Source organism: Euphorbia lathyris, chromosome 2 (genome assembly GCF_963576675.1).
Source record: "Euphorbia lathyris chromosome 2, ddEupLath1.1, whole genome shotgun sequence".
Classification (NCBI taxonomy): Eukaryota; Viridiplantae; Streptophyta; class Magnoliopsida; order Malpighiales; family Euphorbiaceae; genus Euphorbia; species Euphorbia lathyris.
This window is the reverse complement of record NC_088911.1, coordinates 26,632,343-26,650,313: the sequence shown is the minus strand read 5'-3', so window position 1 is coordinate 26,650,313 and position 17,971 is coordinate 26,632,343. Positions and strand designations below refer to the sequence as shown.

Here is a 17,971-nt window from a genome sequence, read left to right as displayed (position 1 = left end):
GTGGTGGACTAAAAACTCATTTCGATCAATCCAACTACGTTATTAAGTTTAGTTGAATATGGAGATGTTATTTTTGAGGCATTTTTAGTAGATGTTTGTCTTCCTACATGAATATTATAATTAAATTTAAAATTATAATTAAATTATATTATCAAACTTAATTCTAAATATGTCATTCTTCAAAAAAAAAATTCTAAATATGTTACATATAATAAATAAAATATGCTTTTACTTCTAATTTAAAAAATTTAAACTCTAATTCACTAGATCCCCAATTCATAAACTCCAATTCATAAAATAGATTAAAAATAATGATTTGATATAATTCAAAATTATAACTTGACATAATTGTAAAGTGAATGAGGTGAGAAATTATTAAATTCTAAATTCTCTCATTAAAATTATAATTCTAACTATTACATTTATATATTGATGCTAGGTCAACTAAGCAAGAAATGTCAAGGTTAAGTAATCAATGACAAAACAAGTGTCTTAATCACAACCATTGATCATATTCCCTTTGTGATGGATGGTGGTGATTCACTGAGCGAAAGATGAAGTGTGATAGAGGATGCCAAAAATCACAACCATTGATCATATTCCCTTGTGATGGATGGTGGTGATTCACTGAGCAAAAGATGAAGTGTGATAAAGTGCATTGTGGAATGGTGGACTGCTTCTGGAATATACCAAGGATGCCAAAAGTCTAAAATACCCCCAAGAGCTGCGCAAAGACAAAAATACCTCTAGGCAAGCGAAAAGTCTGACCAACATAGCATTTATACGTTTGAGAATTTGTACTTGAGTGTTAGATAGATAACTTCTTATCTTCTCTCTTCTTCCAACCTATTCCTCTCAAAAGACTCTTCTTCTTCCTGTTGCGATGAGCTCTTTCTCTGTATTTCATCAACAATCAAAACCTTTATACTGTGTTTATCTTTGTTGCTTCAATAAATAGTTTTTGTAAATTTTCCATTTTTATTTTTATATGGTAGTTTAGTTTTCAAATAGTTTAATATATAAGGAGAAAAAATAACTATATATATATATATATATATATATATATATATGTAGGCATAGTAAATAATAGATATGATATTATTACATATAGAAATAATTTTGCGAAGCGTGTTACTAGTATTTGTTCAAAAAAAGTTACCCATTAAATCAGAAAACGTCCTTTTGTTGTGTTATTGAAATGGTCCAAAAATAACAGTTCAAAAATGGTCCAAAAATGAACTTGAGAAGTGACGAAACATATGGGCAAGTAAGGACCAATTTTATTAATTAGCACCCAATAATTTAAAGCTTCACTTCATATAAAATGCAGGTAAGTAACAGCTGAAATTAGTCTATTTATCTCTCCATCTGTCAAGCCCCAGTTATTGGGGGAGAGATAAGTATTGCTATCAAAATTTAGATTGGTCCACAAATAACCTCCTTCATATATTTTTGTATATTTAGATATTACGTATTTTCATTTTTTGCTAAATATATACCACTACTACATTCATATCTTCTTCATGCATGCTCTACCAATTACTATACTTTTTTTTTTTTTTATGAAAATTAACCATATTTCGTACAAAAGAGAAAAACAAAATTGATTTCTTTGTTTTTCTAAATGATTAAATTTCAATATATATCAATTACATCAAATTCAAAAATATATTAATATTTTAAACTAAAAATAAAAGGTTTAAAGAAAAAACTATTCATTTACGATGGAGACAAAAGAGCATAACTCAATTGGTACATCTTTAAAATTAAAGGTGAGAGGTAGTGGGTTCGAAATCATCCACTTACAAAAAAAATTATTACAAAAATGGTAGATAATTATAAGATTCCTGTCTTTTTACGTAATACACTGTAATGAATATATAGTTCCTCAGTTTTTATTTTCGTCAACTCATTAGTCCTTATATTTGAGTGAATGGTCAAATTAGATTAAATGAAATTTAAAATATTAAAATTACCTTTTACTATATATTTTAATAATAAAATGTTCATTTTTCCTATTTTATAATTTTCCTTCTTAATAATAATCTCTCCAATATTAGTTAATTATTTTATTAATTTTTATGTAATTATAAATTTTAATTTAGCAATGTAGAACTTATTCATTAAAAATATGAATTATAAATATTGTAAAAATCATTAAAATAGGAGTAGAACTATATAAAATTATAAAAGTGATCTTTTTAATAGAATAAGAAATGCAATTTTTTTTATATAATTAATATACACAAGTATTAGAATTTCGTTGTATATATACTACACAAATTTCATTAAAACTATTTTGATTAAATTTGAAAACTGGAAAATAATTATTTTATTTATATAATTAAGGGCAATTTTGTACTTTCATGTATCAAAATAAATAAAGGGACTAAAGAGTTTATTAAGGTAAAACCTAAGGATGTTATAATAATATAATGGATCTAATAGTGAGTTAAATAAAAATATAAGTAACTTATAATTATTTACCCTAAAAAAATTAGCTGAGGCATGGAATAAAAGAAGGGAAAGAAATGATATAAAAGGTAAAGTACGGAAAAAATACATGTGATTTGCATAATTTGTAAATAGACGTCTATTATTTAAAAGTTCACAAATAGATGTATGTGGTATGTTTTATTTACAAAATAAAATATTACAATTATACGAATAAGTTCTGATTACAACCAAAAACATTTTTATCTAAAAAAAATTATTCTTACCTATTAACAAAACATAACTTTCCAAAGAACTTCTTTCTAAATTGAAATAATAAATCATATGATAGATATTTTATGGTTTTTACTAATTTGACAGTTTATGAACTAAATTAATATTTAATTTCATTTTACACTGTTACAAATTTGATTTTTGGGGACAGTATTTTGTCAATATAGATTCACCTTGTCCCCTGGAAAGAGGTCTTTCAAACGAAAAATATGGGAGGCCTGGGATAAGACAAGCCAGAGACAATAACAAAGTTTTACTGATGAAACTTCTGTGGAGGATGTGGCAACTTCCATCATCTCTTTTGGTTCGTTTGTTATGCATGAAATATAGAAAAGATAGGATTTTTGGGGGGGGGGCCCAATGAGAGAGTTATTAGTTGTTCTTTTCTTTGGAAAGGCCTTAGTACTGTGTTTTCAGAGTTTTGCTCTGGGATAGGTTGGGCTGTGGGCAATGGGAAGTCTATCAGCTTCTGGAATGATATCTGGATTGGTAAAAAATCCTTGTTAGAGGTTTGTATCTCCTATCCTCCCGTGGATATCCAAAATTGGAAGATTGCTGGTGTGGTGGATTCGGAGGGTGATTGGATTTGGTCAAGGTTTGAATCTTATTTTAGTCTGGAAACACTCCTGAGAATTAGAGGAGTTAAGATTAGTAGCAAAGAGGAAGATAGGTATAGCCACTGTTGGGCGTTAACGAAGAATGGGACTTATACTTGTAAGTCTGCCTTCGAGGCTTTCAATCAAAATTTGGAGGCTCCTCACTCTGAAGTGTGGAAAATTATTTGGGCTTTGAAAGTTCCTTGCCGCATTAGGAGCTTCCTGTGGCTTGGGGTAAAGGATAGACTGCTCACTAATACAGACAGAAAAAGACGTCATCTGGTGGAGTCTGGTGCGTGTAGTAGATGCAGAGGGCAGGAAGAAACTATTTGCCATACTCTTAGAGATTGCCCCAGGAGTAAAGAGGTGTGGAGGAAAATTCTCCCTAACTAGCTGCTGTCTGCTTTCTTATCCCACTCTGATCTTGACTGGTTTGCCGATGTTGTTAGTGGGAAGTTGTTGGCCAATCTAGAGTATGGTGACATTATCTTTGCAATTGTATGTCACCAGCTGTGGAATTGGAGGAATGCTGAGATTTTTGGGGGAGAGAATGTTGTTATTCCTAATTTGGTTTAGTTCTTCTCTAAAAAAAAAATTTACTATTGCTGATAGCTTTAAAGAGGACCCTCTTGTTAAACCGATCAAGAAGAAGGTTGTTCATCTCTTGGGTTGGTGTAGGTCTAGTCATAAAGACAGTAAAATTGTTGCTGGTGGAGTTCTGAAAGACGATGGTGGTGCTTGGATTTCTGGGTTCACGCAGAACCTGGGTATGGGCTCCTCCTTTTCTGCAGAGCTTTGGGGAATCTTCTCTGGGCTTAGACTTGCTAGGAATCTGGGTTTGAAGAAGGTGCTTGTGGAATCTGACAACCTAGAAGCTATCAAAATGATCTCTGACGATAATGCTATTTGTTTAAATAGCCAAAATTTAATCAAAGGTATTATAAGGATGTATTCTTCCTTTGAGTCCATCAATTTCAGCCATATTTTCAGAGAACAGAATAGGGTGACAGATCGTCTGGCGGCAGAGGGCCATGAGAGGATGTTGGGAGTTACAACCTTCTCTTCTCCTCCTGATTTCCTGTTTTCTCTCCTTTTGGATGATGTGGTGGGGGTTAGCTTCCCTAGGCTAATCCCGGGTTACAGTTAAACCTCGATAAATGAATATTCGATAAAGTAATAACCTCGATTATATAATAAATTCTTCCGGTCCCGACTTGGGCCAATGGACTAAAGTAATAACCTCGTTAAATGCATTAAGTAATAAAAAATATTTAAATCCTTAAGGGCCCAATGAAAATATAAAGTAATAATTATTAAATTACATACAATATATATATATATATATATATATATATATATATATATATATATATATATATACCAAAATCTTTTAATCAATCAACTAGATGTCATTTCTTCTTAAAAAATGCATCTTGATTTTTTTTCTTTCCACCTAAACCAAAATGAATATCATTCTTAACTTAGAAATGACATCACTTAATCCTTGTATATCTTCATCTAATTGACCAACTTCTGGTTCAGGAATATTAGCATCTTCTGAATGAATCTTGCAATTATTTGATTGATTTGTAATTATGCTAATGTGATAATTACAAATCAATCAAATAATATATTTCCTATAATTACATATCTAATGAATATTTATCGATAAATGAATAATTTATTAATTTATCGATAAATGAATAATTTATTCATTTATCGATAAATAAATAATCTCGTTTAATGAATATTTTTTTCCGGTCCTAAGGATATGCATTTATAGAGGTTTTACTGTATTTTTTTTTCTTTCCTTTTCCTACCAAAAAATAAATGCAATTAAATTTTTTTTTTAAATACTCTTGATTTTAATCAGAACTTAAGAATGTGATTTCAAGGGTTAGGCTATGCTTATTTTGTTTTTGACAAAGTAAGCTCATCCAATGGTGGAAAAAACAAAGTAAAGCTTACTTTGTCAAAAACAATGTAAGCATAGAAGACATCATGATTTCAAATACTTTGCTTTGTATAAAAAAAAAAACAGACCATATACCTCTATTTGCAAATAGGACAAACAATGTGTTTTTTTTTTACTTTGCCCTATATATATATATATATATATATATATATATATATATATATATATATATATATATATATAGTTAAAAAAGTTTAAGGGTAGGAAGGCCTATCAAATTTTTATAGAAATGAAATACTGTTTCTTAATTGCTCTAATGTAAAGATTTTTTTTTTAAAATATAATTATTTTAGCTATAGAAAAAATAGTATATCTTTGGTATAAGCAAATTACAGTTCAAAGTTCAAAGATAAATTAAAGAAGTTTCAATACCATCAGTTTATAGAAAATAATTAATATAATATAATATATATAATTAATTAATTAGTTAATGATTTACTCTCGAATATTCTACAAAATTCCCCCACCAGATATTTCTTAAATACATCAAAAATAGTTCTTTAATTATTATTTTTACGAAGAAAAATAATCCATAGCTAAATTGCACATAATAATTATAATACTATATGATATATATCAACTGTGGAGAATTTTTTGTAACACTTACTATGCACATATGATAATAGGCGTAGTAGTATATGCCATAATTATATTCTCTAAAAAATTAATCTCAAATTAATTAGTACTAAACAATAAGGACATTAGATTGTATATATATATATATATTAAAAATGCATACATATTAGATAGATGTCGCCGTGAACTGCTGCGTAGCCTCCCAATCCTGACACATAGGATCGCCGGCGACTCCGGTGGGGGCCAAATTCCAGGTACAAGAACTCCAAGTAAAACCACTATTCATCAACTCCGGCAATTCAATTTCCCCCCAAAAATCATCGGAATTATCATACTGCTTGCCGGGACTATCATCGGCATCTCTATTGCTACTGCTACAGGTGCTGCTGCTGGTGCTGTTTTTGTCGGCGATGATCATCGAGTGGGCTGCTTTCGCCGCAGCCTTTTGAATATCTCTGGGGGCGGAGGAGGCCGGCCGTGGTAAACCGTCTATGTCGTCGGGAAAATTGAGCTGGGCTTTACAACCTTTAAGACAATAAGCAGCGACGTCGTATGCTTTGGCAGCCATTTCGGGCACCGGGAAAGAGCCTAGCCAAATACGTGATTTCTTCCGGGGTTCTCGAATTTCTGAGACCCATTTGCCCCACCGGCGCTTCCGAACTCCTCTGTAGAGTGGGTGGCGAGTTCCGCCGGGAGTGGCGTCGGAATTGTGGTGGTGGTGGGTGGTGGCTATGGCATCTTCAGTGTATGGTAGTTGCTCCATTTTGGCTTTTAATTCTAGTGTGTCAAACCAGCAGCAGTTACTTATATATTAATATTTAATGTTCTGCATTAGACGTGGTAACTGTTTATTAAATCCCTAAATTGCCCTTTTCTATAATACCCTTTTTTTTATATAATTATAATACCCATTTTTAAATAGTCAAAATTATTAAAAAAATGTTTTATTTATAATAACTTTTTCCTCTGTACCACGATAGGTTTTTTTCATGAAAGTACGATAGTATTGATAGCATACTAGACAATCTTATATTAAGACAATTTCAGCTCTGAAATCTCTTGTTAAACTAGCTAATTACCTACTTTATTTATTCCTCTCTATGGGAAAGAAATTAGAAAAAAAAAATAGAGCATAAAGAAAAAAAAACATAAAGCTAAAAATATGTAGATACGGAATTGTCTTTGCATGAGATTCAATATAATAAATTCCAAAATTTTTAATAAAGATAAACCGCAATTGCGGGTAACTCAACTATTTCAATTGTTGAACATTAATAAATTGAAATGCACATAGAAACTAGATAGTTTCCATTCAAATCCCTACCACCAACTAACCCCTATCTTGCGGTAAGATCATTAGCCTCGTAGGATACATCAAAATTGATTTTAATAATGCTATTGTGGGAGGACGACAAACGTGGTAAGGATCAAGTAGAGCTGCTAAGATTAACTAATTGGAATGAACTGTAATGTCTAACATCATTTGCATGTTTCCAATTATGGATAAAGTGTTTGCACCCTTCCCATTCTCCGTTCTGCTAAATGAGCATTCATCTAGATAATAAATAGTTTTTCCTTTTTACATATGTTGTAATATCAAGAAGGAAATTATGTTGGATCGAGCACTAGGTACAAATTTCACGTCAACAAGTATTTTGACAACATCATTGTGAAGTTTTAGACGAACTCTTCCAATACCATCAATTTTCATGTTTAAATTGCTCGCACTACAAATGTAGCCAACATCTCGAACTACATGTAAAGTGTCAAAATAAGCTTGATCTCCACAAATATGAATGTCAGCAGTAGAATCCAACACCCAACTATAATGACTTTGAATAAGATTGTTCGTAGTAGTTAACAAAAAAAAACCAGTGTCTTCAACCATATTAGCGGAGGAATCGCCAACTTTTTTCTTACCCTTCATCATTCCTTATAGACTCTTCAACTCTTGGTTGAATTGTGGACAACGAGATTGCATGTGACCTTTTTTTCCATAATAAAAGTACTCAATAGCACCCTTATTTTTTTGGTAAAGATCCTGATATTCAACCACGGTCACCCTTGCTATAATTCCTCCCTTTTTTCTCTATCCTCTGCAGCTACGAGAATTTTAGGATCGTTATCATTTTCTCTTATTATTCTCTCATTCTCCTTCAAGACCATCATCGTATTATTCAACAACAACGTGTTTTTCCCTACTAACACTATTCGCATCAACGAGTTCGAAGATCTAGGCAACGACCCTAACAAGAGTAGTAATTGCTCTTCCTCCTCAATTTTCTCTCCCAAATACAATAACTGACAGACCGATTGATTAAAATTATTATTATGGTCAAGAATGTTAGTGTGTACAAATCCGTCTTCAGACACATTCAGTTAGCCAACGACTTTGACAAATAGGGGCTCTCCAACTTCTTCCATAAATCTTTAGGAGATGACTCCTTCAACATAGTAATTTTAATCTATGGAGCAAGAGCTAATCTGCTAGTACTGACAGCTTTCCTTTGAATTGTATGTCAGTTTCATATTTCATACTGCTAGGCTTCTCATCTTCTAATGTGATATCAAAATTTGTTGCACCAAACAATCTTGAATCATGTTCTGCCACAACGTGAAATTGCTCTTTCCGTCGAAGAGCGGGACCTCGTACTTAAAGGTTGTAGACGATATTTTCTCTTACAACTCTACTATGCTCTTCTTTTATTATCCTCCATATGCTAAAATAGGCTCTAATACCAATTTGTTTGGACCAAACATAAAGCAATACCTACACAAAGAAATAATAGAGAATAGAGAAAAATAACACAAGAAGTTTTTAATATGGAAAATGTCTTCAAAAAGACAAAAAAAAAAAAAAAAACCACGACACCTTTACGTCACTTAAAATCTTCACCATAAAAGGTTTACAATTTTTTGGATTGGAAAACAGTAAAAAAAACCTCTCTCATAAACTCAAAGCCCAAGTTAACGGGTGATTCGGAGAGCTATCCCAACATTTTGATTGCTAACTACCTTAAAATTAAAAATTTCTAGAATTAAAATTATTTTAAACCATATTTTAGTGGAACCACCATTTTTGGAGCAATCCCTTTAAACGACTTTATTTCTTGTAACAAGACAATATATAAATTTCAAAATTAAAAAACTTAATTTAAAGTTGTTTAAAATATCATTTTTATCAACTCTACAATAAATGGTTACCTGCTAGCCACACATTCGTCAATGATATAAAAAAAAAAAAAAAAAAAAAAAAAAAAAAAAAAATTATATGAACCATGTAAAAAGAAAACGTTCAAAGGTTTTGTGTCTGATTTTGAAGTTTAAAGAATATATAAAAAAAAAAAAAAGTAAGATGGAGTGATGTGTAATTTACCCAATATTTGGATCTAGTGTGGTTTATTAAGACAAAAATTAGATTAGTGGATTTGATCACATGATAAGTTAGATAATACTGTAATAATGTAGTTACTAGAATCTTGGTAATATATAAGCACTTGATGCACGTTTTCCGTTTGGTGAGGAAGAAATGACAAGAATGACCTTGTAGACAGAGATATCATTGTCAAATATGAAGGGCGAATAAGACAGGGGAAAGTTCACATGGAGGACGGTCGCACGGGTAATTTGTGATATTAGCTGGTTGTTTTATGGTCTTTTTGCTGTGATATTTTGTTTTACCTTTGCAGATTTTGACGTCAACCTGCCAGCTTTCGAGGTCATATTAGTAATCCTCTCAATTATTTATTAAGACCACCCATTTTTAACTGAAAAGGAATTAGTTTAGTCATCTTGGTTCTGTCTTAATTTGACTTTCAAGTAAAAGTAAATACTACTAGTAACTGATTTGGTAGTCAACACAAATTGGAATTCCAACTCTTTTTGTAAGGACTTGTCCTGAGTGACCTGTGAGTGACTATATTATATTAATAAGGGTATATTTTCAATATATTAAATAATTAAGATTTAGGTTAAATAATATGTCTAATAAAAAAAATAATAATAATATATATCTACATAGTATTATATCCAATGGGAATCAGAGTCGATTTGCGCATACGATGTGTTTCTTTGGAAACAAATTTTAATATATATATATATAGACACATTTTAATATATTGGTTGTGGTAAGAATCCTTAGTCGGGAAGAACGTCTTATTCGATATCCTCCACTTCTAAATTGGGTTAAGGTTAACATTAATGGAACATTCAAGGCACACAAGTAGTGTGTGCGAGTGAATCAAAATAGACAACATTTACACAATGTTAGATTAAATTGTCAAACTTATCGACATAAAATATGTAACAATTCGTTCCAAAGAGAGTGACCGTGGATTGAAATATATGAGTGAAGCATTCTTATAAAATGATGATGGAGAGAAATAACTGAATCACAAGTTGAAAAGGAAAAGATGTTGATTAAATTATATTAATAAAATATATTTTAAACAGAGATAAAATATTAAAATAGATTTAAAAGTTTTTTTTGGTAATATTAATTTAGCCTCTATGTATAAAAAATATTATTGACTATTTTCTAAACGAAAAAAATATGAATGATATATCAAATTTCGTTATTGAAACCTAAATTTGTACTATTTTCTAAATGTTGAATCCATATTTATATTATTTTGTACTTTGAGTCTAAATTAATACTTCCCAGATAGGGATGACAATATGAGTACTTTATCTGCAGATACCCGGTACTATCCGACTCTAAAGGAACTATTCGTACCCTATATAAAAGGGTATGAGATCAAAACAATTACATGTTAGAGTAATGAGACGGTATGAGAATACCCTCAGGATACCCGGTATCCGTTACCCATCATAACTCTTTTATATATTAAAAAATATTATTGTGTTTTATATTGAAGATGTGAGATTTGAACACCAAACTTTTGTTCTTCCACCGTTAAGTGATACTACTAAGCTACTTTATTTTTATTGATTAAGATTCAATTTGTTTACTTTTTAGATGGATGATTTATTAAATTTATATTTTATTAAATTTGTAATATTTTTGTTAAATGAGACGGGTATGAGATGCAAAACATATACCCGTTAGGATAATCGGACGGGTACGGATAATTAAAAAATAAACGGGTAAAGGTTTGAGATTCACACTACCCACGGGTACACTATCCGTTGTCACCTATTCCCAAACAATCTTAAACATATTTTATCACCTTATTGGTTTAAATATATGTGAAAATATGATTGGAATAAAAACAGAGATAATATCCAGTAGATTATTAGATGTAATGAGGTGATTTATTCTCTTTTTTAACTTGACATCATTAAATTGTGGAAGTGCTTGTGAAATGTATTGATTACAGGCTGTTCAGGTGGTGTTGATTTTCTAAGCCAAGCATCATCGACCTTCACGAGAGTCTGCTACCATACCATAGCCTACCTACGTAGTCTCTCTGACTCATATTATAAAAGTTGATGACACTTTTTCTCCGCTAATTTTAGGGAATCGTCTCATTTAATTATAACACAGTGTACGAACTATGCCAAATAATAGATGCATACAAAGAAGCTGGTGGATCTAACTAAAATATTTTCTCTAATCTTCAAGGTTGGAAACTAAACAATCGTCTGCCTGACTTTAATATTTATGAGAAATAATTCTTTACCTGTCCCTTGTAGGAAATTACAGAAATTACGAAGACAAACAGGTAAAACTCGCTAAATCTTAACCAACACTATGTAATTCTAATGGTCTTAAATCATTTAGGTGTTATTTAATGAGGAGAAAAAAAATGATTATTTAGAGAAAATAAAAGGTTTTCAAAATAGTGATTTTTAAATATGTTAGAAATAATAGACATGTTATCTTTTATTTTTTTGTATGGAAAAGAAAGTAAAAACAAAACAAACACCACAACAAATTTATCCGGGATTAGCCTAGGAAAGCTAACCCCCACAATATCTTCAGAAAGCAAAGATAACAGGCAATCAGGAGGAGATGAGAAAATAGAGACGCTCAAAGCCCTCTCATGGCCCTCAGCAGCAAGCCGATCCGCCACATGATTCTGCTTCCTGAAAACATGGCAAAAGTTGATAGAATCGAAAGAGGAGCAAATCCTTCTAATTGCTTTAACTAAATTCTGGCTCCCTAAACACAGAGCCCTTTTATCAGAAATCATCTTGACTGTTTCGAGATTGTCTGACTCCACTAGCAGCCTCCTAATCCCCAGATCAATAGACATGTTATCTCTAAATACCTTTAATTGTCTTCCTAGTAAATCTTGTTAATATTCTTTAACCGTTAAATTATTATTGTAATTATCTCATAGACTTTTAGTCTTAGTTTACCACCTTGAAACCGACGCTAGTGGGAGGGAATATCTTGTTTGAAAGATGACATGCTCGGTAGGGTTATTGTTAGAACCGAATAGTAAGCACAATTGTCAAGCAGCATCAATTTCCATCCTCATCTCCAACTAGTGATTTTTCCTTTTGTCCTCTAGGAAAATCCACTAGATTACCTCTACCATCTTTCAACTGTTCTTGCTCTTATTTATTTGAGGATTTGCATATTGATATTTGGGGTCTTGCTCTGTTACCTTTACTCTTAAACACCTGTTTTTTTTTTATTATTGATGAATTTTCTCTATATGGATGGATATTTTGTCTCAAGCATAAAAGTGACGTTGCTTCCATTTTTTATGATTTCTTTGCCATGATCACTACTCAATTTAATGCTAAAGTAAAAAAAATCTCTATTCTGATTTTGGAGGTGAATATAAAAAAAACTTCAACCTTTTCTTAAAAGTAAAAGAATTACACACAAATTAGCATGCCCATAAACTCATGAAGAGAATGGTATTGCTAAACGCAAAATAAGACATTTGGTTGACACATCACTCACACTTTTAACCAATTCATCCTTACCTTTTAAATTCTGGAATTATGCTCTTCTTCATAGTATGCGGCTCATTAACTTGTTATTAACAAAATCACTTGATACTTCATCACCATATTTTAAGTTGTATACCACACAACCCACTTATTCCTCATCATAGTTCAAGGCGAAAAACATCATCAAAAGTTTTGATACCTTGAGTATGAATTAAGTGCATATTCATATGCTCCCAACTATTAGGCAAAAAGTGGATAACAACTTGGATTTTCTGCTCATTGGTAAACTTGTGACTAGCATTACTAAGATCCTTAACCTTGTTTGATATTTCCCTTAAATTCTTATTCGTAATGTGATAAGATCATTTCTTATAAGTGTCGAACTTGATCATCAAAGTATATAGCTCTGTAGAGACACACCTCCAAACTTGTCCTTCAGAGTGATCCATAAAACCTTTGTCATGCTTAGGAAACGGCTAGTCAGGTCATCATCTAATTCAATAAGCAAGATGATGTGGCTTATGTTCTTATTCTTCCAAGCCAGATAAATGTTGAAAGTAGCTACTTCTTTCAAGTTTAACCATGATTGTTTCCAAATGTTGGCTCTTGCTCCTCTAGCACATATAAGATCTTAATGCTCTAGATCTTATATTTATATCTATTTAGTTTAAGGTCTTTGTTCAACTCGGCAATAATTAATTTTGAGGCTGGAGTCATTATTGGAACTTGATCTATAATGGAATTTAATTGCACAACTTAATAATAAGTTAACTTCAATACATGCAAGTTGTCTATTCAACATATATCTAACTAATAAAGTCTTGCACTAGAGTTTATTTTAAAAAAAGACATAAGAATGCTCTAATTACCCTCTATTTTCTGATCTACAACTTTACTTTCTAGATGTTTATGCATAGAGAACCAAGTTATCGGATAAAACTGTCTTATAACTGATGAGGACATCGCTTGCTTATCAATGGACCTAGAGCCGAGGCACGCGGAGCGTGGAACAGGAAACGTGAAGCGTGGCTTCAAGGTTCGTGAAGGCAACGGAGATCCAGCCAAGGAGGAAGAAGCCAGCAAGTCAAACACGTGAAGTGTGAAGAGGCCCAAACAAGAAGTAGAACTCAGCAAGTCAAACACGCGGAGCGTGACTCCAAATACGCAGAGCATGGACCGAGCAGCCAAGACAAGCCAAATCCAAGACTTCAATCAAGTGGAGCGTAAAGAAGACCACACGGAGCTTGGAATGAGCAGCCAAGGCGAACCAAGTCCAGGACTTCAATTACACGGAGCGTAAAGAAGGCCACGCGGTGCGTGCCTAGATTAAGGAATACTTCCTCCCCAAGTTCCTGCTACAAAGAACAAGAACTGCCACCTCTGAATTACTGTTTTGTCATTACCCTCTGTTTATAAAACTGCCACTAATTATTCCTATTCCTATACCCCTAGAAGTATGAACTATCATTGTAACCCTAGGGTGGGATTTTAGTCTTTTTTTTCTTAGAATTAGAGAAGGTATAAACCCCATCTCTTTTGTAATGAAGAACAAATTTTATGATAGTCAATTTTGAGCCTCCATTGGAGCTAGGATTTTCATCCTTTGGGTTTATTCAACCTTCAAGCTAGGCTTGAGAAGATTGCATTCTTTATCGGTTTAAGGCTAAACCGTCCACATCGACTTAATCTACATGAATAACTTATTTACAAGAATGTTATTAATGTTTTGCATTGACTAAGATCTATTATTAAAAATTAATTCCATCCATGAATAGTATTAAAGTTAGAGTAACAAATAATTCAAATACACTAAAAAGAATAAACATTTTAAATATCCTTAAACATTCAATAAATTCAACACAAAGATAAACATTCAATAAGTTCAACACAAAAATAATAATAATCAAAATATTAAAAAAACTGCAAAAACTAACTAAAAAGCTTCTAAAATAAAATTCCAAACCAACTAAACCTATTAATAAATTTCACTAAAACTGTATTAACTAATAAATAATATTAACTCTATAAAACAGTCTGGTCGAGAAGGGGTAAACTCTCTTCTGTGCCATGGTGTGTGATCATGCTATAGGTTAGACCATTGGTTCAGATAGATACAGTATCTTTTTAATTTAACTATATGAATCAGATTTCTTCGGCATCGTCTGTTCTGACATTTCTATTCATCTCGCAATTGTTTATTTCCTTTTTTAAGTTTTTGCACTTTAGCTAACGGATGAGAGATACGAGCAATATACGAATATGAATCATTCTTTCCATATCTCTTACAAGTAATAAAAAAATTAATGTACATATACAAACATCTTTTATTAATTAAAACATGTTTCGATCGATGCAAATAGTTCCAAAAATTACTTTTGACTTTTCTTGATTTTATTTTTAAATTTTTTTATAATTTCTAGAGAATTAAAAACATTTCTAAAATTTTAAATTTTTTTTAGAATATTTAGAAAACAAAAAAAAAAATTATGTTCACAAAAAGAAATACACAAAAAGCAGAAAAATTGTAAAAATATGAACCGGAAAAATTTGGCAGTTGAAAGTCATTGTTGAGTTGCCTCACGCGTCAACCACACACGCCACTTATCACGCTTTAGCTGACGTGTCGCATAGTCACCAATTAGCATAAGACACATGACGATGACACATTAGACCTTTCGTATGGCGCATAACGCCCGATGTTGGCCGAAGTGGGCTACACCCCATGTTCCCAACCTATATTGCCTTTTTTGGCGAGGGATTTTTTGTCGTTGGTCACATTGGTAAGGTCTATTTGTTTATTTAACGAATATAAAATAGGGTTTGTAAGTCACACACACTCTTTTCAAAATTGAAATAGTAACAATCCGAATTATTAAACCCTAAATCTCAAAAACCAGTGGTTTTTTTTGGTGATTGTACATGTGTTTAAGATGTTTTTAAAAGCAAAAAAAAAATCGGTCCAAAAATACATATCCATGCATCAAATCTAACAAAAAGATTATTTTATACATACAAAAACATACTTTTACACCAAATATGGATAAAAAATGACATAACACAATAATTTTATAGCAGATTAACGTTGGGTAATTATAGCGGAAAAATCGAATTATGATCTCGTATTACCAGTCACTAGACTTCAGGAGTCTGCTGGCCCGTCCAAGCCCGTCATTCATGGAATGGGCTCGGATATATATTTAACATTTGGCTCAGTCTGATCCGAACTCGCAAAAGCCTGGATATAAAATGGGTTGGACTTGGTTTTTATCTCAAAACCCAGACCCAGCCCGGCCTTATTAAAAATATATATTTTTAAAATGTTATTTAACATTTTACTTTGCACTTCAATATTATTTTAATTATTTTATTATAATTTTCAAATAAGGAAATGTATTGATGGATTAGGAACGCATAAACAAATAAGTTAATCTACTGGAAGTGCATTCCTGCAACGAAACAAGTAATTCAATCAACTCCAAGTGCATAAACAAAAAGTTTTTATTGTTTATTCTAATATCATTATTTATTAATTATTCATACTTTATCTTAGATAATTACTTGTTTGTTTATAGATTCAAATTTTAATTTGGTTTATTATATATTTTATTCCCTGAAGTCTATTGAATCAGATAACTAAATTTTAGTTTATTGTATTTTATTATTTATAATTTTAAATTTATTTTTAATATAAATATATTAGTTGGACGGGTTGGACTGGGCTTGGAAATTAGTTTTTATAGCTTGCCCCAGCCCGGCCCGAGCCTGATGTAAATATAATACGGATTGGGCTAGGCTTGGACAAAGTAATTAGGTGTTAAGTTTGTTTAGGCCCGGCCCAAGCCCATGAACAGGTCTACTGATCACACAACTCTTACGAAAAAAAAGTGATTCGGAAAGAGATGTGAGCGAGAGGGGACGACAGAAGTGGAGAGAATGAGAGGCAAACGTTTTACTTCTTAGTTACCACTGCATGAGAGCTAGGTTTATGTGAGTTTAGCTATTTATTACCCTAATTATTCATATAACTTTAATCCGATCCCATCTAGATTACGTAAGATCGATCCGAATATATTTTCAATAATCAGTATAATAATTTTTTTTTTTTAAGTTTTATATATATAGAGGTTCGAAAGAGTGAAATTAGAAATTTTACCAAACAACAGGAATTGGAATATAGCTAGAAATTGGGAGTAGTGCATCTTGAGACATAATTTACTTGTTTTCAATATGGGATGGTATTTATAGAAGCAAGAAACTTACAGTGTTAGCATGGTTAATTTAGGTTATAATTAACCCATTTTTATCTATTACTATTAAATGACAAATAGAATGGAGAATGGGGACCTTACACGAAGCTACCTATATATACATATAATAATATATATGGGCATTTTTCATCATTATTAGGAAATGCAACTACCAACTAGCTATACCCACAATTTTGTACTTGTCTATATCAATGAGAGACCTCTTTCACTTCCACTTGCATTTTCTTTTTCACCACACTTATTAATCATTTCAAGACAACCATAAATTTATGGGACAAAACTTCAATGTTACTTTTAAAAAAATTTACAAAGTGTCTTAAAATCGAAATAAATATTCAGTCGGATTGCGAAATGATAATTGAATTCTACAAGATAACATCTTTTGAAATGATCCAAAGTTACTTCATTTTCAATTCTCGTGAATACTTATTTTTCGATATATATTATGAAGCCGTCATTCATCCATTTGTCTTCCATTCGATTTTGCAAATTGGTCCGAACAATATTTATTACTGAAAATACTCTTTCAACCGAAGCTGTTGTAACTGGCATAAGCAATTCTAATTCAATTAAATGGTACACCAATTGAAAAATGTGAGCTTAGTTTCTTAGAATTGTATCTATCGTAAACCACGTAATTACTACTCTATGCAAAATACATTTGTGGATGCAATTCAGAAAAAAATAATAATCTAGGTTACTGAACTTATTCTAATAATGGTAGATCAAGTAATAACAAGAGCATTAAGGAAGATTTAAACTATGAAATTGATTTGAAACCCAAAGGCTTTAGGGTTTGATTATTTCAACTAAAACATTCCTCTCTATTAGATGAACATATCATTAGAGATTTCATAAACGTGGATCAATCTCAGCAGGCATGAATTTGAGAAGAAATGGCTGATCTCTGTACTTCTGATGGGATGCTCGAGGTTCGCAATCACTGAAGTTTCAAGGAA

At 31.6% G+C, this 17,971-nt stretch overlaps 1 protein-coding gene across 1 annotated transcript; it reads right to left on the bottom strand.

Annotated features, from left to right (window-relative positions):
- Positions 1-5,780: 5,780 nt before the first annotated feature.
- On the bottom strand, positions 5,781-6,649 carry LOC136220359 (ethylene-responsive transcription factor ERF023-like). Its single transcript, XM_066008167.1, has one exon. It carries the CDS (start codon positions 6,635-6,637, stop codon positions 6,041-6,043), a length of 597 nt encoding a protein of 198 aa, XP_065864239.1. The 5' UTR covers positions 6,638-6,649; the 3' UTR covers positions 5,781-6,040.
- Between the last annotated feature and the right edge of the window lie 11,322 nt (positions 6,650-17,971).

Excerpts from the sequence above, each read along its gene's own strand:
- LOC136220359 (XM_066008167.1), bottom strand. The coding sequence starts at position 6,637 with ATGGAGCAACTACCATACACTGAAGATGCCATAGCCACCACCCACCAC.